At 33.3% G+C, this 13974-nt stretch overlaps 1 protein-coding gene across 1 annotated transcript; it reads left to right on the top strand.

Annotated features, from left to right (window-relative positions):
• The first annotated feature begins 335 nt into the window (after positions 1-335).
• On the top strand, positions 336-8363 carry LOC149575810 (long-chain-alcohol oxidase FAO4A-like). Its single transcript, XM_089815611.1, has 4 exons — positions 336-837; positions 1791-2060; positions 4229-5084; positions 7225-8363. Exons 1-4 carry the CDS (start codon positions 571-573, stop codon positions 8067-8069), a joined length of 2238 nt encoding a protein of 745 aa, XP_089671737.1. The 5' UTR covers positions 336-570; the 3' UTR covers positions 8070-8363.
• The last annotated feature ends 5611 nt before the right edge of the window (positions 8364-13974 follow it).

Genomic DNA, 13974 nt, shown 5'->3' with positions numbered 1-13974 from the left:
ACATTAAAAAACCAAAATTATTCCTTTCTCTTTCTTGCAATGTAAGACTAAAAACATAAAAAAACCAAAATTAATTAATTTTTTTTTAACAATGTGAGACTTTGCAGTAGCTAAGATAAGGATTAGAAGAAGACACGACAAACGCTTCTGTAGACGCCAAATTCCATTGCGAAAACGACTGAAGTTAACAGCCGGAATTTTCAAATACACGATGGTGTGGATGATTGTTCGCCATAATTATAACAGACTTTTTTGGCGTCCAAGGAAAAGATTAAAAGATTCCCACTAACACTAATAATGTTTATACAAATGGATTTTTACTGTAACGAAAAAACGCTTAACACATGAATGGACAAATCTTTAAAGCTTCTTTTATTGCCGTTACATGAGTCGATGGAGTAGAGCGGAATATAATGCTTCCGGTCGGTTCTTCATGAAGGTTTTGTGAGGGCTAAACAGAAAAAGTGAAGTAGTATTTGGTGCCGTTAATCATCCGTCTTGTTATATTTATTTGGGTTTTTGTAGTTAGTTAGTTGGTCTTGAAAGAAACAATTTGAACAAATTGTGAAAATGGATTCAAACGATGAAAAAATTGCTCACTGCGGAGATGAAGCAGTTCAGATTGGTGTGGATGAATCCGCCATGAATGCCCATTTTTTGCTCAGAGGTGGCCGGCCCAGTTATGAGAACAAAAAGTACTCAGAAGCCCAAATGGAGTCTTTGACAGCTTTGTGTGATACTTTATTTCCTTCTCTGGATCATCATGTAATTTCAGCAAGTGAAGAAATTAAATCTTTCTATGGCACCTCGGCTTCTCAGGCTGGAATTCCCCTACATGTATGGTTTTTTTTTCCCCTGTTCTTCAGTTTATTTTAAAATTAAGTGCATAGTATTTGATATTTCTGAGATTTTGCGTTGAAGGCAGAAAATTGTAAAGCTTGAAGTTTATATGAAGGTTTTTGATCTCTCTCCTTGACCCACTGTTAGTTTAAAAAAGAAGGCTGTAATTACCTTATGGATTCCACATTCTTGTTTGTACCCATGTTTTCATTTTCTTACAGAGCTGACAGAATTGACATTGATTTTCAAAGTAGTGTATTTCATTGTTTATCTTTCAACCAGTTTGGAAATATATAAGTTTATTGAGATTCAGGGTTTTTCTCCAGGACCCATTATCAAAGTATGAAGTCTCAGCTTGTTTCTCCATAACTCATCATATTGTTGCTAATCATTTCTTGAAACATCTTATTTTAATTGTGTATATTTTTGAATCAATGTTTTGATCATATTCTATGATCTAAAGCTAGATCAACATTTTTTTAAGCTTATAGTTTGTTCTAATGTGTTGTTTAAAAAAATATGTACAGTTACAATCCAAGAGCTTCTAAAATGGTCAAAGTTAACATTATTGATGTGACAATATATTAGAGTATATTGTTTTGGAAAGAAGATTCAGCATTGGAGATTGAGATTGTGTAATTTATTGCTTCCGAAATCAATTGTTTTGTTTTAGCTCATTGTTATTTTGGGTCAATTTGCCATCCATTATGAGGCTATGAAAGAAGTTGGTGCTTTATTCTGCCTCACCCACTTTCTGATGATGGTGGTTTCAATATGATTTGAAATGTTAGAGAGCTATTCATATACAATTTAATACCAAGAGAAATAGCAGTTGAGAACCAATTATATTATGACATACATATTTATATTGTTTCTAAAAATTAGGAAAGAGTAAAAATCAAGGATTGAAATTGTATTTTAACTAGTTTGCTTTGGGAAAACAATTGCAGTTAGCAGGATATATGTCTGAGCGCTTGCAACACGCTGCATTGGGATTGCTGAACCTAGCATTATGGCTTCTTTCAACATGGTACGGGACATTCATATTGTGTGGGAGATTATCTCTATCCTCTCATTTTCCCTATTTTCAAAGGTTTTCTCAGGTTATACTTTGTAGAAGGGAGGAAATTATGCTCTCTTGGTCACACAGCTCCTTCTTTCTCATTCGCCAACTATTTTTGGGCATCAAATACTTATGCTGCCTTACATTTTACACAAAGGTATTTCCATTAATGACAAATATTTTATAGCCTTATTGACTAATTTTATGTTTTCCAAATTGTAAAAGCTTGCCCTTCCTATTCATATATAGATATTAGAGGCTGATCATTCAATAAGTTTTAAGGTTTTACATATTTCCTATTGTATGCTATAACACCTGAATTATATTTGTATGGAGCTTTCGAAAAGGCTGTCAGACTGGGTGCCTGAAATGTGTGTAGATTCTTTTTTCTTGCAGTTCTAAAAGCACATCATTGATGACCTCTTTTAATTCATATTTTGCAACATTGTTTTTACGTGTAAAGGTTTTGAGCTTTGTTAATATATTATTTTATTTCCACTTGCTTGATTGCATAATCATATCCAATAAAATTTTCTTATTTTAATCTTCAAATCAGACTCTGTAGGCTCTATTCTTGGCTTCTACAACAGAAAATGATCAATACAAAATGGGGAAAAAAAAATACTATGAAGACAGACAATCTTTCTTTCTGGCTTTGTTGCCTTGTTTTCTTCCATAGCTAAATTAAGTGCCATTTTTGGGCAGGCAATAGACACTGAATCTTTCAGAAAGTATGATGACTTCCACAATGATTGTGTTCTTTTAAGATATATGATTACAGTGGTATTAACTGATAGGCTTATATCCATATATGGGTTTGTGGAGAAGGAAAGGTCCACGGCTATCTTTTAACTTGGTACAAAAATTTGTTTAACTCAAGTTATGAATGCTGGGCCAACTCTTCCAAACTTCATTATTCTAGTCAATAGTTTAGGTACACCTACAAATTATTACATGCATCTACCGTTGTATAAGAGGATAGAATAACGAATTTCATGAGATGTCCAAATACATATCTATTTCAATGTGTAAAACGTGTGGTAGGTATGTGTTTTAAATCTATCTTCCTTTCATTCTATACTGATGTTTGTTTAGAGCTTGTACCTGCATTTCTTTTAGTTATATGTGGTCTTTATCTGAGTTCCGAGTTCTTGGTTTGTGATGTTGATCCATTTTCTTTTCATTTTACATTAATGTTTCTTTATTATCATTTTTAATTGCATTTCTTTCTGTTCAACATGGTCTTGATACGATTTTTTTTGAGATGGTTATTTTACAGTACTATTTCTTTATAATTTGTATTTTCATTTCTTTACATGATCTTTATCTCATTCGTTTGCTTGTGATGTTGATCTATTTTTATTTCATTTTACACTTCGTAATTTCACTCATTATGATCTTTATCTCATTCTTTTGCTTATGATGGTGATCCCTCTTCTTTTCATTTTAGACTAGCATTCCTTTATAGTCTATTCTCACATATCTTTTCACTCAACATAATCTAGATCTTATTTTTTTCATTTGTGGTGCAGATCCATCAATCTATCATTTACACTAGTATTTCTTTATAACAATTTATACTTAACATTTCATATTATTCATACTCTTATTTTTCTTGTGTCTGCCAACATAATCTAAATCCCCACTAAAGGCGCTCTAATTGTCCTCAATTACATCTTTCAAAACAATCTTGATGCCCAAAAATCATCTCACTTTCATTCTGGGCCAAACTGTTTTTTCTTATCTTACTATAATTGGAAAGCTTTGCCCTCTATCTCAGTGTAATTCAGCCCCTAGTCTTTTATTAACAGTTATTCCTTTAAAGAAGTCAGTCTTCTGCAAATCATAATATTTTTATCTATTTATATATCGAATTTGATTGTATTTTTTTGTAGATGTGGTTTCTGGATTAGACTATGTAAGATTTTCTTTATCAAAGTTTTAAATCATACACTTTTTTTTCTAGTTTTCATTTTTTTATTTTGAGTGTGGTTGATTAGAAAGGTTGATGCAAAAAAAACTTACATATTCAAATTTAGAAACTAAATTTGGAAATCTTTTAAATTTGGTGCAATCTCTCTTTTCCTTGGTCCCTTTATCTTTTGAATCAGTCACCATCTGCAGCTCACTTTGTTTTACATCTCTTGCTCTCTTTCATCCTGATGATAGTCAAATCCAAAGATAAATCACTGATTGTAGAAATCTACAAGCTTTTATTGATTATATTTTGTCCTTTTTAATTAATATTTTGGAACACATTCATCAGACTCTCATTTCTTAATGAATCTAAACCATAAAATGAATTCCCATTTCAAAATCTTGCAGGTGGACGAGAAGAACGAAAACCCATCATGGAAAGCAATGGGATACTGCGGTCCAGACCCAGACCTACAATCCCAGAGAAGAACACAACCCAAAAAAGGCCCATTGCACGAAAAGATCATCGACCTGGAAGGCATTCCATCAAACAACATCACCAAAACACTCCGCAAGGCAGGCTGTGAAGTCACAGAATCCCCCTCCAAATCAATCACAATAAACTGCGACGTAGTGGTAGTGGGATCAGGCAGCGGAGGAGGAGTAGTAGCAGGACAACTATCAAAAGCAGGACACAAGGTAATAGTAGTAGAAAAGGGCAAATACTTTGCAAGAAACGATCTTTCCTTACTAGAAGGCCCAACATTGGATCAAATGTACGAAGGAGGAGGACTTTTGGCAACAGATGATCTCGGGTTAGTCCTTCTAGCAGGTTCAACAGTGGGAGGAGGATCATGCATTAACTGGTCTGCTTCATTGCACACACCAAATCATGTGATTTCAGAGTGGAGTGATGAGCTAAAACTCCCTCTTTTTAAGTCCCCTCAGTTCTTAGAAGCCATGGATGCTGTTTGTGAGAGAATGGGTGTGAAAGAAGAGATTTGCAGTGAAGGAATGGCGAACAAGGTGCTGAGAAGAGGGTGTGGGAGGTTGAAATATGAGGTGCATGATATTCCGAGGAATGGGGAAGCGGAGCATGGGTGTGGATGGTGCTGTTTTGGGTGTAAGGATGGAGTGAAACAGGGGACGCAGGAGACGTGGCTCGTGGATGCAGTCAATCATGGCGCCGTCATTCTCTCATCATGCAAGGCCCAGAGGATCATCGTCAAGAAGGGGAACCGCATGCAAAAGGCGGCGGCTGCAGGTAGGGATAACTTTCAAGAAACCGCCTTTGCAACTTGTTTTGTAATGAATGTTTTATTTTTAACTCTCTTTATATAGCATATATATAAGACAATTGAAGTTTCAGGTATCTTTTTGTAAAACAATTGGGATTTCCGGTCTAACAGTCACAAATATAAAGCAACACTGTTATGAATTTATCATTTAGGGATGCTTATTTATTGATTTGTTTTTTATTGGATAAAGTAAAAGAAAGTTAACGAATGATTGTTAAAATAGGATAAAATGTATCAAAGACAAAAAAAAAACTTTAGTCATTCTCAAATTAATTTTAAAACCTTGTATTTTTTAATTTTTTAATTTGGTCATTCACAAAAAAGTTTTAGGTACCGGATATGGGGAGCATCCATGCTACCAAATTCGCTCGGGGCACAATCCCAACCTCATCCCTTATGATGTCTTTGAGCCTTACACTCAGCAAGACTTATCCGTGGTGGGCTCTGAGTCATTCAACTTCACCAGTAGACCAAGGACCCATTGACAATTTTTTGGATTTTGATGAATGGTACATTTTGTGTTGAATTACAATAGCTCAAACAATCATCACTAAAAAAAATTTAATCAATATTTTCTTTTGAGTATGACTAAATTATTTTTATCATTTTTTATTTTGGATTTGTTGGTGTGAAGTTTGATTAGGTTTTTTTTTGGATTTGTTTTTGTGAAATTCAATTGGATTTTTTTATCAATGTTTGACTTTGGATTTGTTGATGTGAATTTTTTCCAAAATGTCAATAAATTAACACAATCAAGTATGTGTGTATAGCCAGTGCCGCCATGTGTATATATATTATAAACAAGTTATTTCATTTTTAAAATAAATTATTAGTTTTATTGGCAAATCTCTCTATTTATGATATTGCTATCTTGATTCAACTATTTAATTTTTGAGTCAAACTGATTGACTCATGTTTCTATTAGCAAATCTCTCTATTGTTATAATAAATTGTTTGTTTTATTGATTTTCTTTTTGAAATCATAATTTTTCTTTAAAAAATGACCAAATTAGATTATTTTAGGAAAATAGATTAACTATAATAAGGATCCTTTCATTTACAAATACAATTCTTCTACAAAACTAGATTTAGAAATCTAGAAGTACAAATCATTTGATATTACTTTAAGGCTTAGTTGTTGTACCATTAAATTAAAATATATAACAACCTCATTGTACATATGAGATAAATGTACCTATATTTTGAAATTTTCTAATAATAAAAATTCCAACTCCATCCCCGTCTAGGATGACAGGTTAAATAGATAGATTTAATCTCGTGGAATACAATGACGACCATTAGATTATATTTCAATCAAAGGTGGCAATAAATATAAGTGATGTGGTTCCACAATATAAATATAAATATAATAAATTATTGACAAATTAATTTATATTTCAATAATAATTTATAAAACAAAACTTGAGTGAATCTAATGAAATTATTTATTAAATTTATATTTTTTTACCTTTTAAATAAGACTAAAATAAAAACTATTTAAAATGTGGTCATTTAGGTTGTATTGTGTGAGTAAATTCTAGCATCAAAATTTTGACACCATGAATTTCTTTGTGGGCTCTCTATCATCCTAGATGATGAATCAAAGAATGTGATCTCAAACTTCAATGAGAATAACACTCTTGCAATTAAAATTTATAAACAACTTAATAATTGATTATGACATATTTTCCTGAACAAATCAAATTGTAAGGAGAGTGTTAAAAACAACTCAATGAATATGGCGTAGATGCAATGAATACTAAGTGTTTCATTTATACTAGTAAAAGATAGTTTTATGCCAACTACTGCTCACAAATTACAGGTCACAATTGAATTCTGATGCAATATTACAAGCTTAATAATTAGAGCACAATTCAATTACTCACTCTGATTCAGATTTAGATTGTCTTTATCATAACCAACATTAACCACTAGGAAAATATATTGGTTTTTTCTTTTAAAAATATTGTTTTCTATTACAAAACATGCAGATCATGAAGAACAAATGTTGAAAATTTCAGAAAAATCCATTGTATTTTCAATTGTTTGAATTTTGATTAAAGATGCATTTTGTCTGAAAGATAGCTGCGTCTGATTGCATTGCAGGAGTAGTGATCGATGCAAGCGGAAGCAGAGCAATCCAAATACAAATCCATTCCAGAGCAACAGTAATCTCATGCGGAGCTCTCTGCACTCCATCTCTCCTCAAGAACAGCGGCCTGAAAAACCCCAACATTGGGCGAAACCTTCACCTCCATCCAGTCCAAATGGCATGGGGTTTCTTCCCAGAGGCCACAGAAAAGAGCTACGAGGGCCCAATCATGAGTGCAATGCATCCATTAGAGAACCCATCTGGCTACGGAACCATAATCCAAACTCCTTCACTCCACCCGGGCCTCTTCTCAGTCCTCACGCCATGGATCTCTTCTCTGGATATGAGACAGAGAATGCTCAGATTCTCCAAAACAACCCATCTTTTTGCATTAACCAGAGACACAGGCTCAGGGGAAGTGAATCTCCCGGGGCACTTGACATACAAAATGAGTTCAAACGATGAAAGAAATCTGAACAGGGGAATTGAGAGGGCGCTGAGGATTCTTGTCGCTGCAGGGGCAGAGGAAATTGGGACTCATCATTGTAAGGGGGAGAGTTTGAAGATCACAGGTTCGAGTCTCGAGGAGGTCGAGAGGTTTATAAAGAAGGTGAGTTTGAGGAAGTTGAAGGGGTTGTCTACGCCTCTTTGCTCTGCTCATCAGATGGGGAGTTGCAGAATGGGGGCAGATGAAAGGGTTTCGGCTGTGGATGGGAGGGGGGAGTCGTGGGAAGTGAAGGGATTGTTTGTGGCTGATGCGAGTGTTCTTCCTACTGCTGTTGGTGTTAATCCCATGGTTACTGTTCAGTCTGTTGCTTACTGCATTGCCAATTTTGTTCACCATTCTCTCACTTCTTGAGTCGTATAAAAATTGGCTACAGTTATTCTCCAGACAAAATGCACCTTTGACTAAAATTCAAAAAATCAAAGACACGACGGATTTTCCTGACAGCTAAAAAATGCAAAAAAATCATACAGATCTGGAAAAAAGTTTTACTTTCGGTACATTCTGTATGGAGGATAGCCGCCACCTTAAAAATTAGCCTACCCAATAATGTGTCAATCATTCATAATCATTTGTGATGGCATAATTGACACTGAATCTTCTTGTACCTTTGTTTCTTAATATCGGTTTTTGAGTCATTCCCTTAAATGTGTGAGATATCTTGAGTAGGCATCTACTATTTTATTTCATATTGATATTTATGAGCCATCATTTTCAAAGTTCTCCACAGCAACTCACCTCCTGTTCATTCCTATAAATGTGTGAGATTTCTTGAGCAGCCATCCTCTATTATATTTCCTATTTGATATTTGTGAGCCGTCATTTTGAAAATTGTTCACGTGTAAGCAACTCTCTTCCTAGTCATTCCCATAGATGTGTGATATATCTTGAGCCGCCATCTTCTATTTTATTTCCTACACGATAGAGTCATCATTCTAAATGTTGTTCACATATGTGTGAGCAACTCACTTCTTTTGTATGACCAACCATCTTGCTACATGGCTTACATTTGGCCTTCACCTAATTAATCCTATATAATATTGGCTTTGCATTCCATTTTGAATCCTAACCATCCGTTTCCCTCGAAATTCTATAAATAGGAGTCTCATGTAGGGCTTGACTTACTTGAGGAATTTTGTCTACCCTCCCCACTTTGGATTGGGCTATACTGAATTTTGTAATTTGTTTTTGGGTGTATAGAAGCTATCAATATGTATGGTAGTGATCCTTTCATATGTAGGCAATGTTTTAGTCGTTGAGAAGTTTTGTTGTAATTTTTGGACTGTGCCCATGTTTATGACTTTTCATATGGCTCTTCGGGCTTTGCATTTACTTTAGTTTTATGACTTTATGTCCTCTATTTCTTTTGTGAATAGTGTAATTTTATTTATAATCTAATAGAAATGGCCTATTCTTAAAAAAAAAAGTCCTCTTGTCAAAAATGAACTCTGTAAAATAGAGGTTTGAATTTAGATATTAAAAAATGAATCAATGTAATATAATTGTAATTTGACATATTGAGATAGATAAGTCATTAGTATGTTATGATGGTCAAAATGTGTTGTTGTTGCTCTTTCTTTAAGGTTTAATTCACATTTGAATACTAATGTTGAATGTTTCGTTGACAATAAGGTTCCTCATTAATGATTTTACTAGTTCATAGCTCAAGGTCAAAAGTATTTAATCTTCTTTGATAATAGGAAATGACTTCACTAGTTTGTAGCTCAAGGTCAGAGTGTTTAGTCTTCTCAAATGATAGGAAAGATAAATAGAGATAATAGAATAAAATAAGAAATGTTAATATTTATCCAAGATTTATAATAATGTTAGCATTATGAAAAGTTTGTAAACTCCAATCTTGAATTGAGTTTTCATATAGTAAAAATCTAAGAATCTTAAGATCTAAATCAAATGTTACAATATGGTCTAGGAAGCATGCCTTCATATAGTGTGACTTCAACAAGGTAATAACAAAGTTTCTCATCTATGCATGGAAAAAAATATTCCCCTAGATCTAGATCTATATAAAAAATAAAGAGTTAAAAATATGGAATTTATTATATATGCATCAATAACTTAAGTATTTTAGTTACAATAAATATATTCAAAAATATTTATCTTTCTAAATTAAATTATTTTCTCTATATTATTAGAAACATAATATTGCTAATCTTGTAGTTTTGAGAGAAACATGGAGTGGATTTTTTTTTAATGTCTTACTTTCAAAAGATATATTTTTTATGAACAAGTGAGAAATTAAGTAATGCATGTAAATCTAGAAAATAAATTTAAAAAATGATTACTATAACAATATATAGAAAAACCAATATCTAGAGCTCAATGCGCTAAAGTTCTACACAACATATGGACATCAATATGATGTGGTATTATTGTATAGAATGTGTTGATCCAAAAGGTAATTGAAACTCATAAAAATATTTACTTTGCCCTTATACAAATATGAAATACAAATGCACTTAATTAGATAAACCATGGTGTTGTACCATTTTATTATGGTTGTGCTAGATACTAGTTTGGGAAGGTGTTGGATTTCTTGTAGATGTCTCTATGAACATGGACTCATACAACAACATAGTAAGGCTAGGAGACCTACCTAACTCTATCATTTAATAATTGTATAACTTAGCAATAATGATTGAAAGGTACAATGCGTTATCCATGTATCTAACATATAATGATGTAGTAGTGAGCATATAGTTGATAACATGGTAGTAAATATAATGTTTGAAAGCTAATTATCTCACACAAAGGGCCTATTGCAAATCTACATCCATTGAATAGACTTGTTGATTGGAGTGTAAAACAATAATTTTGTTATTGATGGAAAAGGTCGTGTGATGATAGTGTGAAAATCTCAAAGTAATAACATTGTCGCATTATCTAAGGGAGAAATATTTTAATTATTTTTCATCATCATGTATGTCAAATATCTGCATTTTGAGTCCTAGGTGTTAAGATAGTATCATTGACTTGTATGATTGCAAAATCTATTGGCACATGTCTGTAAGTGATGGTAGTGATTTAGGAGTTCATCCCAAAGTTGGTTTATTACCTAGACAATGAGCTTGGTCTAGCAACCCTATTTTTATCTAAGTTCATTATGTTTATAGATGGTGTCTTGCTACTTGAATGAAAAATATGCCTATGCAAGAACTATCCTTATTTGGTGTTTCCAAAAGATAGGAGTGGTAGAACATTGTAATTGCTTTGTCAACTTTGAGATTGACTATGTCTATGTTCCTACGTGACACTATGTGGATATACTATTGGAGATCAAGGATGGATTTTCTTTAGGATCACATCGATTTCTAGTAGGAACCATACATCATGTGTCTTTGTGTGGAACCATTTGATAGCTTCCCAAGCTATACCTATTTTACAATTGTTATGGCCAACTTGAAAAGAAGTGTTCTAATGTGTATGTCTCCCATAGATTGTAAAAGAATGAATGTTAGAATCAAATAAGACAATAGTGGGTTGTGTGTATAGTGTATTGTATGTGAGCTATCAAATCTGGCTTACTATATGTTTTTTTAAGGACTCATATTGGAGGCAAACTTGAAGATGAAACAATCTTTATTCTAGCCTACCTATGTTTTTTATTAATTATAAAACAAATTTTGAAGGGACTTCAAACTCTTTACAAAAAGAGAACATAAAGATATTCAACAAGATCCCTAGTACAAAATGCTACCAAAGTACCTAAACCATCAGACACCCAAAACAACAATAGTATAGAGAAATAAACATTAAGCCCAAACTATCCCAATGAGTTTCAAAACCAAGACCTAACAACCTACATAGAAAAGGAAAAACTAGGATTTTCCTTTGCCTTCCTTCTTATGAGAGCATAGAGTCATGCCAAAATGAGGGGAGGATTTCTAATGATGTTTTCCAATAACTAGGATCCAAGTCTCCTTCGTCACAACAGCCTTATCCTACCAATCTTGAGAGTCCAAAGGCCTAGGGACAACAACAAGACAAGAGCTAGCAACACTAGAGCCAAAGGAAAAGTTTGGGTAGGACCAACATACAAAACCTCTACTAGAGAATCCCCTTTAGTATTACGCTAAGCGAGACCAATAATAACAATCATTACAACATCATGTTGGATGGAGTCAGTCCTAGAAGTAACATCACCAATTTCCTAGATAGAGCTAGTAATTACAAATCCATAAATCCTTCATTGATTAGAACTAGTTGGACCAACAACAATCTCCACCTCCTTAACAAACTGTTCAAAATAAGAAGTAACCTCAACCGTCACCAAATTTGGCACATACTTAGCAACCTCACCCCTATGCACTTGATCTAAACCAATGGAACCTTACACCACATCTTTAGGATTTTCTTCCTCTTTAGAGGATTTCTTAACCATCATATTGTGCTTCGAAGAGGCACCCATCCACCACAAGGAGGGATTTGTGGACTTACCTCTTATAAAATTACACTTTGCTACCACGTGGTCTATTTTAAAACATTTTCTACATCTAAAACCTTCATAATCTAAAGATTGAATCTAAGATCCCATTGGAGAACAAAGTTTGATCTTCATTGAAAGACCTTTAAAAGAATCAATGTCAATAGGAATTCAAGAATAGGTGAAATGCATGATATCAAAATAATCAAAATCCACCATTAAGAAATCTTCTAAAGTGTCACCCACCTCCTCGATGACATAATCCAACTTGAGATGAAGAGGAATATTAGGAAGTCAAACCCATATTGGCATCTTACAAAGGGATTAAAAAGATGAATTGAAGCCCTTGTGCTAGGGTGTAACCATTGACAGAAAGTAATTTTCCCATGTTACAAAGTGATCACATGGCATGACCCTCATATCCTCCAAATTGTTGAATATGGCTATGAACAAACCTTTTTGTTAAGGGAACAATTTGAATTGAGTTTGTAATATATGGTTCCCAATGATTAGAGATCCAAGCATGGTGCTCCTTGAGAGAGGGCCAAAAGCCCCTAAATTGACAAATAACATCCTCAGAAAGAGCCTCAATCTATTGCTCTATATCCAATACATTCTATTTTTCTAAATCCAAGAAAAGATAGTGACAAAGAGGAAAAGGTTTAGTGACAACCCTTCTTGTAACTACCCCCATTCCTCCTCCAACACTTAAACTTTGGGTATAAGAGAGGCATGCCTCACATTCAAGCTACCATCCCTAGTAACTGGCAGATCAACATCCATCTCTAGCCTACCTATGTTGGTAACTATAAGTGTATCATCTTAAAATAGAAGTACCCATTGACTTTGGGGCACTTAAGACATTTTAGCTCCTCTTTAGTGAACATGGATGCATTCATGCTCAAAATATTCACTTTTCTAACTAATTAAATAATTTTTTAATATTATGATGCATCATCCTTTATTAATTTAAATTAATAATATGGGTTTCCTTTATTGATTTAAATTAATATTAAACATTGACTTAGTTCAAAACTTGAGTTTGGCACTTATTTGTAAGAGTGGTCCTATATTTTCTTCTCCAATTAAATAATCTATTTCATCTCATTGGACCTTTTATTAATTTAAATTAATATAAATGGGTTGGACCTTTATTTTTCTTAAATATTATGTGTCCTCTTTAATTGATTAATTTAAATTAATTGGGTCATATATCTTAAATAATATTTTATCTCCCCTCTAAATATGTATTAATTTAATATTTAGTGTCTTCTCTATTTTCTAAATTGAGATAGACCTTTATCAATTTAAATTAATACTCTTTTATTTATATTTAATTACTTAATTTGTTCTCCTAAGAAAACTTATTATGGCCAATCATTTTGTTTCACCATTTTAAGATGGGTCTCACCTCATTTTAAAGTTCAAGGCATTAGCCACTTTCAAATCTCCATTTAAAAGTAAGCTCCCTCATTTCATTTTTCACATCACATCTTCAAGTCATGCTAATATCCTCTATCAATCTAACATATTACAGAAGCATTCACTTTGGCTCTCACGCATGATTTTGGGGATTTTGATGTTCAAGGAGTTCAAACAAGGATTCATTGGAGGCCCTTCTTTCATGTTGCATTTCCTCTTCAAGATCTAGCTTCGTTAATTATTGATAGTGGAGTTGGTCATCAAGGAGGAGATCTACACTCATCACCATTGCATCTTTATTCATCATTTGTCTATTGAGCATATTTCATCCATGGATCTATGAGATGGCTTTGTAGATTCATTACATATATATTAAGGAAGGTTTGAGTAAGTTGA

Source organism: Cupressus sempervirens, chromosome 2 (genome assembly GCF_028749045.1).
Source record: "Cupressus sempervirens isolate cs-2001-9-10 chromosome 2, ASM2874904v1, whole genome shotgun sequence".
Taxonomy (NCBI): domain Eukaryota; kingdom Viridiplantae; phylum Streptophyta; class Pinopsida; order Cupressales; family Cupressaceae; genus Cupressus; species Cupressus sempervirens.
The sequence above is the reverse complement of the archived record's forward strand: the minus strand, read 5'-3'. Positions and strand labels throughout refer to the sequence as shown.

Bases quoted from the DNA above. Each gene is read 5' to 3' on its own strand.
- LOC149575810 (XM_089815611.1), top strand. From the start codon at position 571: ATGGATTCAAACGATGAAAAAATTGCTCACTGCGGAGATGAAGCAGTT. The intron at 2,061-4,228 runs GTATTTCCATTA...AAAATCTTGCAG, and splicing joins GCCTTACATTTTACACAAAG to GTGGACGAGAAGAACGAAAA. The intron at 5,085-7,224 runs GTAGGGATAACT...ATTGCATTGCAG, and splicing joins GCAAAAGGCGGCGGCTGCAG to GAGTAGTGATCGATGCAAGC.